The sequence below is a fragment of the Crocodylus porosus genome, unplaced genomic scaffold (genome assembly GCF_001723895.1).
Source record: "Crocodylus porosus isolate Cpor-Errol unplaced genomic scaffold, CroPor_comp1, whole genome shotgun sequence".
Classification (NCBI taxonomy): domain Eukaryota; kingdom Metazoa; phylum Chordata; order Crocodylia; family Crocodylidae; genus Crocodylus; species Crocodylus porosus.
Window position 1 is genome coordinate 25,681,413 of NW_017728914.1, and position 16,639 is coordinate 25,698,051.

Sequence of the window (16,639 nt, forward strand, 5' to 3'; positions counted from 1 at the left end):
AGCAGCAGGGGACACAAGATGGAGGCTTGACATTACAAGACGTGACTTACACTAACTTGCATATGTAGGCCTAAATCGTATAGTATCAGTAAAACAGTAATATAGAACAGTAAAAATCAATGTAAACATAAGAATTATACAGTATAAAGGAGAAAAAACACCAAATATAACTTGCTACCAAAATAAAATGCTGAAGCTTATCCCATGTCTTAGCTCACTTATACTTATCTATAGGGAATAGAGAGGGAGAGACCAAGTCAGAAATGATTGGGGAAGGGGAGGAAATGCATTTTAAAATAATTAAAAGAAAAAAAAGAAAAAACGGGGTTCTGCTACACTCCATCCTCCCTAGGCCCCTGTCACTTGTTCTTCTTGTTGCTTGTTAAAAACTGCTTCAAACACCCCAGCACCTTTGTCTTTGACAAAGCAACTCATCTGTCAGAAGTTTGCTTGGATGCCTGCCAGCTGCCTGAGGTGAATCTTCCTCTGCCTGTCTCTTTATTATTCCAACTTGGCCGGTTTTGCTTGTCGTGCTGGTTTGCAGTCACCTGAACAGCACATAGTATCAAGGCATAGAGTTTCCCACTGCTTGTTTTTTAAGCAGGGTGGGAGTATTTACAAGGAGCCAGATCTCAGTAGTTTCCCGAGCCCCTTGAGTGGGGTTTGCCTCAGGCTGCCAGCAAGTGGAACTCCCAAATGCCATGTTTGTTCTTTCCAGTGCTTGCAAACTTGCTGGTGCCTCATGTCCTGGAAAGGGGGGTTTCTTTTCAAGGATGTCAGTGACTCTGCACAAGGCTCCGAGTACCTCATTACTTACAGGTGCCTAGGTCTTGTTCCCATTCAGTTAGGGTTTTCTGATTACAGATGACACTCTTTTCCCCTTTCTTCATGTCAGTGTGGTCTTGCCTCCTTTTTGGTCTTGCCTGCCACGGCTTGTTCTAATTAATTATTCAGAAGGATTTTGATTAAACTAATCACGCTGGTGAGACTGTTGGTCATCTTCCTGGGGCTCCTGCCTCCCCCTTACCCCATCCTTACACCAACCCGGTGTCCCAAGTAAACAAAATGAAAAGTCACAAGCCAAGTCACGATGAGTCTTTGATAACTGGTAGGGCTGTGCAAAGCTTTGGTCGCTGATTCGATTTTGAGGAGATTCGGCCTGATTTGGCAGCTGAATATCTGAATCGAATCGGGAGACCCATTAATCTCTCTGAATTGAATAAGAAGCCTCCAATTCAATTCGGAGAGATTTGACAATTTGGTCACTGACACATCTTAATATGGGTTTTTTTCTACGTACCTCGAGGTACCAGGCAGCTTATGAACGCTGAGATGCTGGGGTGGATGGAGCATCCCACGGGAGCGCAGGAGGGATCCCCATGCACTTGGCAGCGGACCCGGAAGTGGGCCAGAAATACTTCCAATCCACTTCTGGGTCTGACTCGGGGGACCTCCACCCCACCCCCTGGCTCAGTGACTGGTGCCTCCTGGGTCTGGGGGTGGTACCCAGGGTGCCCTCGCAGCTAATCGCCGAGACACTGAGCACACAGGGGACCCCCCCACGCACATTTCTGTGGGACGTTCTGTCCGCCCCACCATCTCAGCATTTATGGTACCTTGAGGTATGTAGAAAAGACATTTAAAGCTGTGTCTATGGCCAAATCGCAGATTCTCCAAATCGGAATCGAATCTTCAGATTTAGCTGAATCGAATCGGGACAGTGATCCGAATTAGCAAATCAAATTGCTGTCCCCCAAATTGGGCCGAATCTGAGTTAAATACTGCCTGCTTTGCACCCCCCCTAACAAACGGCCCAGTAGTCAGGGTGATACCGTTTAGAATCAGTCCATACTTCAACAATTCAGTGAACCTATACTTGAACATAATATAAAGTATTTGGAGCCTCAGATGTTCCTGCACTCATAATTGAAGTTTCTCCCCTTGATTTCTATCTGAAGGTCTTGCCTTAGGCCACCATTCCCAGACATTTCTCTGGGTGTCTGGGCTTCCAGCGATCTCCTATAGGTTTCATTCTGCGGCTGACTCTTCCCATACAGCTAGCTTTCCCTAGCGGGCCAGCTTTCCCACCCTTGCTGGCTCTCTCTGTCATGCCTGCGCTCCTCGATGAACTGGCACTCTTCCATGTGCTGGTTTTCTAAGCTGTGCTGGCTCTCCCCGGTGTTCTGGCTCTCTCCATGGCTACGCAGGCTCGTTCTGGCTTTCTCCAGCACCGTGCCAGCCTTCTCCTGCCCAGTGCCAGCTTTTCTGCAGGGCCAGCATGCGACTTCCAGTTATACCAGAATAGTGGAGCATTCACCCAGGAGCACCTGGCACACTCTTCTAAAGCGTGCTTGGGGCAGCGTCAGGGTTGAGTGAGGCACCTCTGGTGCTGCTGCATCTCCTCCTGAGAGATAGGAGACTCTTTTGGCCCTTTCTGGGCCCTCTGCTCTTCTCTCGGGACTCAGGGTTGCCTCTCCAGTCTCTCCCCGTCCCGTATTCTTCAGGACGTTGGGAGGCACTTTTCCACAGTGCCTGTTTGCCTGAAACAGATTCCCTGGTTCTTCTCATCTTCCCCCTCCTCTGATGGAGGAAGCCTGAGACGTTCCAGCCTCTCTAGGCCCCTGTCACTTGTTCTCCCTAGCTAGTTCAGGCTCTTGTTTCCTTTTCATTTTAGGATCATTCAAACACCCCAGCACCTCTTTGCCTCGGACAAAGGTGGCTTCCCCCAGCGGAGGAGCAGCTGGCTGATGTGCAGTTTGGTTGTCCCAGGGCACAGCTGAAGCTGAGCACCAGCCCTGTGAGATGGAGGGACAGCTGTGCAGGGCCAGTGGGGTGAGCAGAGTGAGGATGTAAGCCAGAGAGGGGAGGCACTGCAGACCTGATTTCAAAGAACTGTTTCTGTGAAGAGAAAGGGGGAAAGCTGTGAGAACCCTGCTGCCCCTTGACTCTTATTAATGGCATGTTTGAGACTAAAGGGCTAAGAATATAGTTGAGGAACAAGCAATGTGAAGGCCTCCAGGCTGGTCTTGCCTCCATCTGGTTGTGAATGGAAGCTTAAGAAAGGGTTTCTGTGGCTGCAATGAGATCTTACAATATTTTGCTGCCCACCTCAAATAACAGAAACTTTTCTTGATAAAGGAAGGAGCCCAGGCTTCTCCTGAGTTCTGTACATCCACCTGTGTACATGGTAATTGGGAAATGAGGTCTCCAGACAGCAAGAGAAACTTCCCTGTATTTCTGTATGCATATGTACCCTCCGTTTGTGTTCAGGGAGGGCCATGCACAAGCCAGTCACACAGGACTGAATAAAGAGCAGGTGACACCTTTCCTTCAGTTTCTGTGATAACCTCAGGTTCTCAGTCTTGGCTGCCTCTTCCCCTGCTTTGGGCCAAATTTGCTCCCCTTGAAAATAAAATGAAAAGGAGGAAAGAGAGAGAGATCTATATCATAAACAGTCAAAATCTGAATCTGGCATCTCAGACAGCAAAAGGTGAGCATGCTGCTCCCTTTTGTGCAAGTCCCAATAGTGATTTGTGACAATATCAAGGAAATGCAGCAAAAATAAGACCCCAGAATACAAAACTGAGCTCTGTTAACACGTGAGAAAACTTACCACAAAGAAAAAAGGATAAGAAGATATGAGCAGGCACATAGAAAATAAGACATGTTGTGCTGCTACCTGTGTCAAGCATCCAGAGCTGCTGTTTTGTGAGTACATTATATGCAGAAATGGAGCCTACTGTTCTGCAGCGCTGTAACCGAAGGAGGTAAGTCAAGGATTCTGTCTCTGCTGAAGACTCCAAAGTTGCGTCAAGTTCTTCCAAACTTCTGACGTCAGGCTCCAAAGTGCAAGTCAGCAAAGGAGAAGGAGCAGCAAGTTTGGGTTGTGCTTTAGTTCTTCAGATGAGAGGTGGCACAGAGATGGCTATGTAGTACACAGAGGTTTAGCACTGGCGCCTTTTAGAGCAGGGCAGTAGTCACTTCTCTGTGATTAGACCACTTTGCCATGGGAGATTTGTCATAGCCTGTCCCAGTATTATTTTAGTACTGCACTGTAATTAATTTCCTTTGAAGTGACTGCAAGAGCAAACTGATGGTTTTTGCTTTCACTTCCTAGGTGAAACTGGCATTGGGAAATCCACCTTAATGAACACACTCTTCAATACCACGTTTGAGACAGAGGAGGCCAGTCACTATGAGAACACAGTGCGCTTGCGACCACGGACCTACGACCTGCAGGAGAGCAACGTGCACCTGAAACTGACGATTGTGGATGCTGTGGGATTTGGAGACCAGATCAATAAAGATGAAAGGCAGGTCACGTGCCATTTAGTTGTAGTGTCTGCACCAGCCTGTAGCACTCTGGCATGTAGCTGCCTGCAATTCCAGTTGTAGTATTGGAGGCAAAGCGTTTATGCACCTGTGCACCCAGCAGAGCCATATAGATTTAGTGTAGCAGCTCGAGGGACTGTGCATGAAGTTAATTGCACAGGGCCAGGCTAGGCTGTTACAGTACATGTGGGAGAGAATGTGTGGAGGGCATTTGGAGACACTGTGTTGGGATCTTAAAGAGCTTCCTGTTCCCTTGGGCAGTGGCTGTTTTGCAATGGTTTCAGTTGGCCAGTGCTCTGTAATCTGCCATTGCTGTTCATGGTAACAACTTGCAGTGGCAGATTACAGACCACTGGCCAGCTGCCTTCACCTAAAATCTGGCCAAAGTTGGTTGTCTGGAAGCTATATATTTTTTTCTATATTTCACTTCCATCATCATTTATCATAGTAACATAGTGACCAGAATTACCTTTGGATTATAAACTCTGTGAACCTAACACTTTTCAGGCTGTCATTGGCAGACTAACATTATTTATGACTTTACTAAGCATTATTTAAATAATGTACCAGAGACACATTATTAAGTCTTTAAAATGATAACATTAAACATCAGCATTCAGGTTGCTAACTGCATCTGTCTGTAGTTACAGGCCAATAGTTGATTACATTGACACGCAGTTTGAAAACTACTTGCAAGAAGAGCTGAAAATCCGCCGTTCCCTGTTTAACTATCATGACACAAGGATCCACGTCTGTCTGTATTTCATCACTCCAACTGGGCACTCGCTGAAGTCTTTGGATCTTGTGACAATGAAGAAGCTGGATAGCAAGGTAAGGAGCTCAGCACAGCCATATGCTCTTTGAAACGAGCAGTGGTTTTGCTAGTTGTAAATCAACTCTGTATAGTGCCTTCCATACAGTGGTATCAAATCACTGCAGGTGTCCTAGAATTATAGAAAATAAGGGTTGGAAGGGACCTTAGGAGGTCATCTATTCTAGTCCAAGCCCCAGCTCAAAGCAGGACCATCCTTAACTAGATTATTCCAGTCAAAGCTTTGTCAAGCCAGCCCTTAAAAACCTCCCAGGATGGAGATTCCACCACTTCTCTAGGCCAGCATTTCTTAACCTGTGGGTCACAGCCCAAAAGTGGGTCACAAGAATATATGAAAGGGTTGCAAACAAACTTTAAAAACGGATTAACAAACTTAAAAAAATGGATTCTCCTTCAAAGGAGAAGAACATGGGAAACCATGGCTTTTCCCTTGCAAGCTATCAGAGTTCCAGCCTGAAAGGGGCTGCTTGGGGCCCCCCATGCCCAACACACTGGGGTCTTGGGCCTGGGGGTAGGAGACATCAGGTTGGGAGTGAGGGGCACCGGGTCAGGACTGGCCATCAATGTTTACAAATGGGTCCTGGTACAAAAAAGGTTGAGAACCACTGCTCTGGGTAACCCATTCCAGTGTTTCACCACCCTCCTAGTGAGAGAAGTTTTCCTAATATCCAACCTAAATCTCCCTTGCTGCAGCTTGAGACTATTGATCTTTGTTCTCTCATCTGCCACCACTGAGAACAGTCTAGCTCCATCCTCTTTGGACCCTCCTTCAGGTAGTTGAAGGCTGCTATTAAATCCCCCCTCAGTCTTCTCTTCTGCAGACTAAATAAACCCAGTTCCCTCAGCCTCGTCTCACAAGTCATGTGCCCCAGATCCCAAACTATTTTCATTGTCCTCTCCAACTTGTCCACATCCTTTCTATAGTGGAGGGTGTGACAGGGCACAGTTGGTGCCTGCTGCTTTAAGAGCGGAGCCAAGCAGCCAGTAGATGTTTGATTGCAGTGGCCATTTTAGATCTCTGGCCACCTATATAAGTAGAGCAGTTTGCTGCTGGCAGGCCAGGCAGTAACATTGTCTGACTGTAAGGCTCCATGCAACATCCTGGAGGTAAGGGTAGGAGCTGTAGGGGATGGCTTTGAGGCTCCTGGTCCTGGGCATGAACTAAAACTGCACCCTGCCAGGAGTGGGTGGCCTGGTGGGACTCTGTGGCACGGGAGCCCCCAGGAAATGCCAAGCTAGTTATTATCCTGGTGAAAGGTGGGTAGGGGAGCCTTAACCCTAGCCCTCCCCTTCGGTGGGTCATGTAACATCAGATGTAGTTGGGGCTAGGCACGGCTGCGGCCATCCGAGCCCTGTGGGGTGCAAGTCCCTGAGGAGGAAGAGTGGGGGCCAGGCACGGCTGCAGCCACTTGAGCCTTGTGAGGTGTAGGGCCCCGAGGAAAGGTAGTTGGGGCCAGGAAGCTATGGCCACCTTAGCCCACTGGGGAAGGAAGCCTGGTGGCCCCAGTGAGGGAGCAGTGTGGGGCCCCACTGAGAGGGGCAGAGATAAGTAGCCCCAGTGAGGGGGTGGCCCCAGTGAGAGGGCGGAAATGAGGACCCCAGTGAGCGGACGGCCCGAGTCAGGGGGCGGACATGTGGAGCCCCAGTGAAGGGGGGCAGGGTGAGATGTTGAGACCCAGTGAAGGGGGGAAAATCAGAGGGCTTAGAGCCCAGTATGTTTATATGTATAGAGTTGCCCCTCCGGAAGGACCAGGGTAGGTTTAGATCCAGTCGGGTAATTGGCTGCCCACTACCCTGGTGAGGGTTGCGGGGGAGGCCCAAAAGACGGTACATCTGCCACTCAAGGTAAGAAGCAGGTAAAGCCTATGGCCTAAGGGGCCTGCTCCAAGAGGGAACAAGGCAGTATGAGTTGTTGATGTGTGAAAGAGACCTGGTGAGGGGGGGTCGAGTGGTGAGGCCCTAGTGAGAGGAGGGCGGTATGAACGTGTGTGACTGAGGCCTGACAACGAGGCCTAAGCATGGTCTGGCTGTAGGCCGGGAGCACTGTCATCTGGATGCCCTCTGCGAGGCTTGGGCTGCAGTGTAGGGGAGGAATGGAGCAGCAGATAGCGCCCCCTGGCATTGGGGCAAGAATGGGCAGCCTCCCACTTTAATTAATTAATATCCTAATTAGTTAACAACAAGGCATGGCAAGCAAGTCAGCTGGGTGACGTGCCCAAAGGCAAGTGGGGAAACTAGCACCATGGCTAGTCAGGGAGCCCCACTTTGCCACAGAGCGAGCAAAACTAGACACAGTATTCCAGGCGTGGTGTCACCACTGCCAAATAAATGTGAATAACTACTCTGCTTGATCTGCTGGTAACACTTCTACTAATGCAGCCAGTAAGTATGTTGTTAGCCATCTTGGCAACAAGGGCACACTGTTGACTTATATGCAGATTATTGTTCATTGTAACCCCCCAGGTCCTTTTCTGCAGAGTTGCTGCTTAGCCAGTTAGTCCCGAGCTTGTAGCCATGTGTGGGATTCTTCTGTCCTATGTACAGGACTGTGTACTTGTCCTTATTGAACCTCATGCTATTCTTTTGGCCCAATCCTCCAATTTGTCTAGATCACTCTGAATCCTAGCCCTACACCCCACAGCTTGGTGTCATCTGCAAACTTGCTGAGGGTTCAATCCATCTCATCTTCCAGATCGTGAATGAAGAAATTAAACAAAACTGGACCCAGGACTGACCTCTGGGGCACTCCACTTGATACCGGCTACCAAGTAGATCTCGAGACATTGAGTTTGACTATGAAATTAGCTTTCTATCCACCTTACACTCCATACATCCACTCATACTTTCTTAGCTTGCATGGAGAATGCCGTTACAGGAGACCATATCAGAAGCCTTGCTGAAGTCAGTGTATATGTATATCACATCCACTGCTTTCCCCGCAGCCACAGAGCCAATCAGGTTGGTCAGGCATGACTTGCCCTTGGTGAATCCATGCTGACTGTTCCTCATCACCTTCTTCTCTTCCAAGTGCTTAGAAATGGATTTCTTGAGGATCTACTCCATGATTTTTCTGAGGGCTGAGGTGAGGCTGACTGGTCTGTAGTTCCCTAGATCTTCCTTCTTTTCTTCCTTAAAAATGGGCACTATGTTTGCCCTTTTCCAATAGTCTGAGACCTCCCCCAATTGCCATGAGTTTTTAAAGATAACAGCTAGCAGCTTGTCAGGTGATTTCATTCTCAAAAAGGCTGGGAGAGCTGGGTCAGTTATAGGGCAGGTCAAGTTTGACCTTTACAGATAGTTTTGTGAAGTTTCATGTTTGTTTTTCTCTCAGGTGTCTATAAAAATAGTTGCTCCTTTTGCAAGAATACAAACCTATTGCTTTCAAGCTTTGTCTCTGAAGATTTTCTGTAGCACTCATCATTGCAGTAGTTTCTCCTGGGATCTGAAAGTTAAGCAAGGTTATTTCTGGCTCATCAGCTCTACCGTGGAATAAAAGATTCTGAAGCTTAGTTAGCTTTTGTGCTAATCTACAAGTCAGGAGAGATTCCAGGTTCCTCTCCTTCTGTTGTGTTGTGGGAGCTGCAAGGCTTGCTATGTTGCCTATTAGGCGAGGTAACCAGGGCGCAAAGCAATAAAAACAGTCCTCTCCTGGAATGTAGGAAATGTCATTTTACAAAATGAAGTAGATGGAGAGGAGTGACCTGTCCTCAGTCAGATATAGCCAACGTCAGAAACAAGAACACAACCTGCATGTCTCAGTAGTCTAACCACTGATGCCGTGTTGCCTTCTCAAAATATGAGACATGTTCCCGGCTGGAGTTATACCACCATAAACTAATAAACTATTAAACCCATTGAAATCCTGAGAGTGGGTCTGTTTATAGTCCAGCCTGTGGTTATATCTGTAGTTCATGTATATGTATATGCTCAGGGGTCAGTGCTTTAAGTGACACTGAGCTATTCATTAAATTGCATGACAGACATGCAGCTTGAAGGTGTGTTTGCCGGTTGGGTTTTATTAGATTCTGTGTCGGGGCTGGAGGCAGTCTCCAGAGGTTGTTGACACCCAAAGCTGCTCCTTCATCCTAGCACAGGGGTTGGCAGTGTTTTTGGACAGAGTGTCAAAAACACCTGCAGCCTCAACTTGTAAGGGGTTGGCATGCCAGGGTGGGCAGCAGGGAAGCCATGAGGGGCCCAGTCCTTATTGTGGCAGCACAGCCCCAGCCTCTTCCCCTTCCCTGCTGTCCACCCTGAGGCTCATGTGCCAAGCGAAACGCCTTCTCGTGCCATACTTTGGCACCCGTACTGGGGGTTGCCTATCCCTGTCCTAGCACTTTGCATTTAACAAAAATGGCTTCCTTGTCTTGTAGAATATTTAACCCTTAGGCTGCCAACCCTATCACTTCATTGCCCTGTTGAAACCACTGGACTTGGAGGGAGCTCATCAGGGGCAGGACTGGGTGGTATAACTGCAGCTGGGAATATGGTGACCAAGATTCCAGGAACAGGGAAGCCCCTGAACTGCTTCTGGGGCTCATTGCCAGCCTCTGTCCTAAGCTCTATCTAAATGCAGTTCTGATAGACTTTCCTAGTTGGCAGATGCTTTCCTAGTTGACAGATGACTCCTGTCCCATATCATCCACCCCACACACTGTTGGTCTTGTATTTGGGCCCATTCCAGGGAACTTGTTGGCTTCCACCTTGCAGTGGCTTGTTTGTAACCACTGTGGCTGTTGCATTAACATTACAAGGCCTCTGAAAACTTTCCTTTAATAAGTTCTGGCTTCTGGAGTGGTGCCAGCATTACATATAACCTGAAATATGTTTGGAAGACTGTTTTGTGTACGAGTCCCCTGGAGTGCTTGATGGTGGTAGTCTCACACAGCTTGTGCATTCCCTTCCCGTTGCATCTCCCCATGGCCTTTTCAGTTTGGCCTTTGGATAATACCAACATAAATCACTTACGGCCATGAACGTGTGGGAATTTTTTCCCCCAGTTCCAGGCTTTCCCATTGGGCATCCCTTCTCATCCCAAAGGCTTTAGAACATTGGACGTACTGGAGGGAATGCTTGCACAGCATAAATGTGGAGCTTTTACATGGCTGGGAAAGTGTGGGGGACAGACTGACGTTTCTTTTGTGTGGTGTCGCAGAAAACTCCCCTGTATTATGCACTTCACCATCTTGTATCCAAGTGCTTTACAGTCATTGATTTAGTTTTGCAAGACTTTCCTGATGGGCAGATAGACTAGGAGCTTTTTAAGATCAGGGCAAAGGTCAGGCAGAAATCTGTGTCAAATAGCAACGAAAGCCTAGCTCTCCTGACTCAGCTTTGTCCCTTAATCACTAGACTATAGTGAACCATTCTCCTTTCTTTAATATGTTTATGATCTTGATCCTGAGTTTTGGTTTCAGCTGCACTTCAGCAGGGCGATGTCAGGTCCCAGGCATGCAGCTTTGATTCGTAGCAGTGTTTTAATAACATATCTTGCTGGGTTTATGCAGTTCCTCTGGGTGACGGCTTTTTTGCACAAAGCCTTCTGTCATGCTCTAATATAACCTTGTTCTGCTGAGCTCATGGCCAGCTGTTGTCTGCTTGTATCTTATTTCTCTCAGGCAGCAAGTAACATCTTCAAAGCTGAATTGTAGGTAAACAATAGATGGCTGGCCAGCTCTTTAGCAGAGGGAGGCATCTATGAATTAAAACAGGTCTGGTTTTTTCACTTGGTGCAAGTAGGAAAATGGGAAGATTATCACCCTGCAACACAGACACAAAATTGAATTATGCATTTAAACAGCAGTTCTGCCCTGGAAGGTATCTCCGTAATCTGCCGTCCTGGGGCTCCATGTTCATGATGCAAGATAAAGGTAATTGCTTGCCCTACCTGGCTTGAGAAATTCAAGATGAAATGCAAATAGTAACAATTCCATCACCAGAGGTTCTGCAAGCCAGTTTATGGCCCATGCAATTCCAGGCTGTGGCTTTAGTGACATCTGAGCCGTCCCTCACTTTCGTTGGGGTTGCACAGGAATAATTAAACTAAGGTGAACATGTCTGTTGATGGTGTACTGCTGGAATAGAATCCAGCTATACGGAGTATAGTGCAAACAGACAAAAGTAGTAAGTGCATTAATTTTAAGTAACTAACAAAGATGCCTTGGAAGAGTGAAGATTGGCATTTTTTCCAGTCCCTTTTCTGGGTGGAATAGCTCTTTCCTGGAAAAAAAAATTTGGAGGTGATAAAGTTTTATTCTGAAGAATGTGTTTTGAAGCGATCTCCAACTGAGCCTCCTCTGGTCTCTTGGTAGTTTCATTCTGCTTATTCATTGTTGTATTTTATGGTCTATACCCTTGGTTGTATTATACTGGAGCAGTTCAATGCTGTGCTAGAACAAGAAAAAGGATCATTTGGGTGACCCATATTGCACAGAAAACTATAAGATGCCATTAGCATTGGAGAAGAAAGTTATTGTGTGGGATGGAGGGAACAGGTAACAGGTTCTGCTTCACTCTGGTATCTGGTTTGGCCAAGGGCTGACCTTGCACTCGTTTATAAATTGAGGGCTGTGAAGGTCTTTTATTTCTTTACCACTTCTGAATTGGCCAGTAGTATTTGAGTGAGGATAACTTTTTAAGAACTTGTAAATATACAGGAAATACTCGGATCACTTCAGAAGTGGGTATAAAAGGCATAGATTTGGGAAAATAATTTTCCCCCTTAGATTTGGGAAAATTTCATTACAGGGGCTTAGGTCACTGATCAGAATGATCTCCACTGAGGCTTCACTCACACGTGTTCACTATGTCCCAGTCTTGCTCCCAGCTCTGCCGGTCATTTCAGATGCTCATGTCTGGATGATTAAAAATATGCTTGCATTGGTATGCTTCTGGCCTATTCAGGTAGTGCAGGGATAAACGTCTTTCTCTGTTAGCTTCATTTCCATTGTTGAGATGGCTTTATAAACCCTGGTCAGCAATGAGAGGGGGTTGAAAGGAGGTTTTGTTTCCAACTCCCTGACTAAATGTTGAATCATCTTAGTGGGCACTAACAAAGGGTATTGGAGACAGCGTCCTTCACACATACCTGTCACTGCATGGAGGCTGTGGCCATGGATGTGCTGTAAGTGTGTGGGATGGCCAAGTTCAGTTGCAGCCAGTTTGTTTTTTTTGACATATTTTACTGTTTGTTAAACTTTTTTTCAGCACTTATTAAATAGGATCTCTAACTCTAGGTGCCAGCCTATAAACCAAATCAGTCACAAGGGGAAAGACTGGGGAGGGGTGACCAGGAGTCAGCATCTAGATTTATGAACCATCTTTCTTTTGGGACCTCCTGTGGGGCTCTTTAGCCAGCCAGTTCTGGGGAACTGAAGCTCCATTTAAATAAGGTGGGAAATTCATCATAGCAGGATGGGGGCTGATGCAGCTGTGCATATTTGTGCCAGGTGTCAGAAGCAGTTAGGCTAATCCAGGATTAATTCAGCCGAAGCCCCGGAGCCAATTTAGATTTTTTGTTGTTAGCTAATTGCTGGCAGTTGTATCTGCAATGGCTGCATCCATTCGCAAATCCTATTGGATCTTAAATTGCGAAGAAGAGAGTCTTCTTGCCTTTCCCTGCCTTTACAAAGCAAAAGGAATCTGATCAAAGGGGACTAGAGACAAATCCTGGTAGCCTCCACCTGCATGAAAGCATTCATGAGAATACAAGGGGAAGCAGCTGCTGCTAATGTCCCCTACTTCTTGCTTGCTGTTGAAAGGACATGCCAGACTATCTCCTGCGTAGCTGAAAGTCAGGCCAAGCTACGCTAATGCTTTCGGCAGAGGAGGACTATTGTTTTGTCAGCAGGCTCAGTTTAGTCCACTTAATGCAAATAAGACAAAGAGCCAGATTCATCCATGGTGTTGTCATGCTGATACATGTTTGTTTGTTTTTTACAACAAAGACATCTGCCCAGCGGGGACTAGAACAAGACAGGCTCCTTTCCATGCTTCTTTTGTCTCCCTTGGGTACCCGTATGGCCCCTGCTACTGTAGTAGCTGAGCGAGGATTCATTTGTGCTGCCCAACCCTTTCTAACATAGGCAAGTGATGGGCACTAAGGTCCAGAGAGACTGTGATGCAGCTGCAGCTGCCTTCACTGAGCTGCCTGTTCAGCTCGCAAGCAGAGAGGGTGGCAAACTGATTTTTCTCTGCCTCTGCAACTCTAGCTGGCTCCACTTGATGCAGCATTCACCTCCAAGGGGGCCTATAAAAGCCCCACACACCATATGTAACTTGTTCCATCTCTGTGACACACATCCCAGGTCTCCAGAGAAAAGAAGGCTCCTTGCCCTGATACAAAAACATCACCTTCCACACCAGGCTTCTAGTTCCCCTGTTGAAGGCCTTGTTCGTGTTGGATGAGGTGCATGGCTGTGGCTCTGTCTCCTCTTTGAGCTTTAAGTGGCCAAGCTGTAGCTGTGAAGAAATGGTTTTGCGGTGACACAACTGCACACTGCCAGTTTTGTCTAAGCAGCTGTTCAGACAGGCTTTGAGGACTGCTGCAAAGATCCTGACAGAGTCCCTGCCCTTCCCTTGGGAATACCAGGGGATTTCATGCTGTCTCATTCATCGCTGCCTGGAACATTGTGGTGGATGAGCTTATTTCTACAGATGTGCTGGGGGATGAAATGGCTGCAATGAGGCAACTTGTGAGTGGTGATAAAGATCAGATCCAAGTTATAGGGAGCACCTTAAACCGAGACAAAACTGCAGAGTGAAGTGTGAAAGAAAGCTCCTGGGGATATAGGCTCAACCACCAGAGGCTGGGACAGTACCTTGTCAGAATCTGTGGGTATCGTGGGGAGAGTTTTTGAGGAGCATTTCTTGTCTGGTGTTTCATTTGTTTATGGAGGGTTGGATTTACGTGTAGTTGCCTATGTTTAGTGCAGGGCATTTGTGCAGGAGTTGTGTTACTGGTCCAGAAGGCCTAGATGGTAGCATCTTACCCCAACCTGTGCTTAGCTGCTTGCTGTACATAAAGTATTGTATGTTTGGGTATTTAGGAAACTTAAAGAGCATCATCATCCAGGTGGCTATTCCTTCAGGGTCAATGCCAGAGTGAATCTCAATCAATTGTTGTGCTGTCACTTCCAGATGCATCCTCTGCTTCTTCCCTTGAGTTCTCCCCTTTCCTCAACTGCAGGTGAATATCATCCCAATCATTGCCAAAGCAGACACCATCTCCAAGAGTGAGCTGCACAAGTTTAAGATAAAGATCATGAGTGAGCTGGTGAGCAATGGAGTGCAAATCTACCAGTTCCCCACAGATGATGAGGCCGTGGCTGAGATCAACTCTGTAATGAACGTAAGTAACATGTTCTTACTGCATTTCCTTTGGTGCCTATAACGAACAAACCCACCATATGATGGCACACACTAAAACCCTGCTTCCAGGGGATTGGGCTGACACTGTTTTAAAAGTGAACTGTGTGCATAACAGAGGCCTAAGGCTGATGCAAAAGGGGATATAGACAGTTTTCTTTATGCCCTTTGGCCTCACCATACTAGAATTCATTAACATGAGACTGTCACTTTATCTCAGATGGTTCTTAGGAGGGGCCCAGCTTCCATCTAATGTGGGTTGCACATTTGGGCCAGGTACAGACATTACATGTTTACTGGTATAAGTGATTGGAAATCAGCCTATACCCAAAGCAGAACAGAAGTTCAATGCACATAGACTGGTTTAAAAATGGTGGAACCCGGTCTAAGATTTGTCCCCCACCCGCCCTGAAGGGCAAATGTGTGTTCTGTTCATTACCAAGCTAAACTCTGCTGCTTACAGGAAACCATGTAACTTAGATCGATTCCACCACAGGCTTTTTGAATGTCTGTACCTAGCTTTGCAGCCTGGAGTTAGAGCTGGTTGCAAAGTACTAAATGTGTTTTATAAATCTTAAAATTTTAGTGATTGAGCAGACTGCATATTCTGATTTTTGGATGAAAAAATGAAAAGTATTCCTCTTTCCCCTTTTTAAATTTATTGTCTCTCTATTCCAGTGGCAGGATTTAAAAAGGGTGAAAATAGAATGTGGTAAGGAGAGAGAAGGGAAAATTGAATGTTTGAATTTTGTTTGAAGAAAAAAATTCAAAAACTTAAAAATAATTCTACTGAAATTCTGTTTAAGAAAGCTAATTCCTTATTCTGGGGGGAGAAAAGCTTGGAATGACAAATCTCAGGTTTCAGTGAATTTGACTTTAAATATCATGTTTGAACTCTGCTTTTGATTAGCTGGCTGAACATTTATTATTTTTCATTTGATTTTTAGCTTTAAAATTATTTATTTTTTGCTCAAAATGGCAATTTCCACAAGAAGTCCATTTTTATTGCATGGTTTGGGCTTTTCATCAAAAATGTCTGATTTTTTTTTTTTTGATGGATTACAAGAACCAAAATCTGAAATTTGTGCCAGTGCGGTGAATATTTTTAGTGAAACAAAAATGCTGCCCTCCTGAGTGAAGTTTGTTGCTTGTTGAAAAATTCTGGGGCATCATTTTTATGGATGAAAACCCAAAGAAGGTAGACAAATGTTGGCGCACAAGTGTTTGGTTTTCATCACAATTCTTGAGGAATGGGGGAGGGACGGAAGACCTTTCTTCATGAATTGAATTGAGGACCTCTGCCTGCCCTATCCCTTTGAAGTCAGTGGCCAGGGCTCCCTCCCAGGCAGACCAAGATTGGCATACAGTTAATTAGTGCGGTGATCTCTGGTACTGCTGTAACTGAGAGCACACTGCCATCCACGTGCCACTAAAATACCCGGATTTGCTCCAATGCAAATCTTGTAGGCAAAGCTCAAAGCTGCCAGGTAGTACTTGTAAGTGAACCCTCAGGTCTTGGACTTATTCTGGTAAAGTACTGCATAGGTGGCAGGAGAAGCTGGTTCTCGGCAGAACGGGTGCAGTGTTTTGGCAGAGCTCCTCACACCAGGCTCAGTGCCACAGTGCACTCTGCAGCCTGACTTCCCATCCTCCTGCATTAGTGCTGCAACAGGAGAGACAGTGCCGTGAGGAGAGTACGGTGAATGAGACCTGCTCCTAAGTGATACTTTCCTTGGGGCAAGACAAAGGCACTCTCAGGTCTTCTAGTTCTCTGTGTATGGGAACATTCAACCTGGGCTGGGGGACTGCAAGATGGGAGGGCAAAATACATTGTTCTAGCTACCTTGCAGGTTTATGCACAGTGCAGGGAGTCTGTATGATACTGACAAAGGTGATGCCATCATCTTGATGCCAGGCTTCCTCATGGGCTGTGCCCCTCCTCACCCCCAAATTTGGACACGCATCCCATGTAAAGCAACTAGTATGCATCATTCTTGTCAGTGTCTTGCAAAATGCCTGTGTACGAGCTGCTGCACAATTCCCAGCTTACAGATGTCTGTGTAGTCTCCTCAGGCCAGGGGCCACTCTTTACTCGGCCTTTGGAAGTGACCT

At 46.6% G+C, this 16,639-nt stretch overlaps 1 protein-coding gene across 5 annotated transcripts in view; it reads left to right on the forward strand.

Annotated features, from left to right (window-relative positions):
* The window catches only part of SEPT8 (septin 8), a 41,738-nt gene that overhangs the window by 3,584 nt on the left and 21,515 nt on the right, over window positions 1-16,639 (forward strand). For 4 of the 5 annotated variants that reach the window (XM_019535031.1, XM_019535034.1, XM_019535033.1 and 1 more), the window contains exons 3-5: window positions 4,118-4,313; window positions 4,977-5,163; window positions 14,349-14,510. In XM_019535031.1, the coding sequence (XP_019390576.1) occupies window positions 4,118-4,313; window positions 4,977-5,163; window positions 14,349-14,510 (545 nt within the window). The remainder of the gene's footprint in view (window positions 1-4,117; window positions 4,314-4,976; window positions 5,164-14,348; window positions 14,511-16,639) is intronic. The other variant, XM_019535032.1, reaches the window with a different exon arrangement.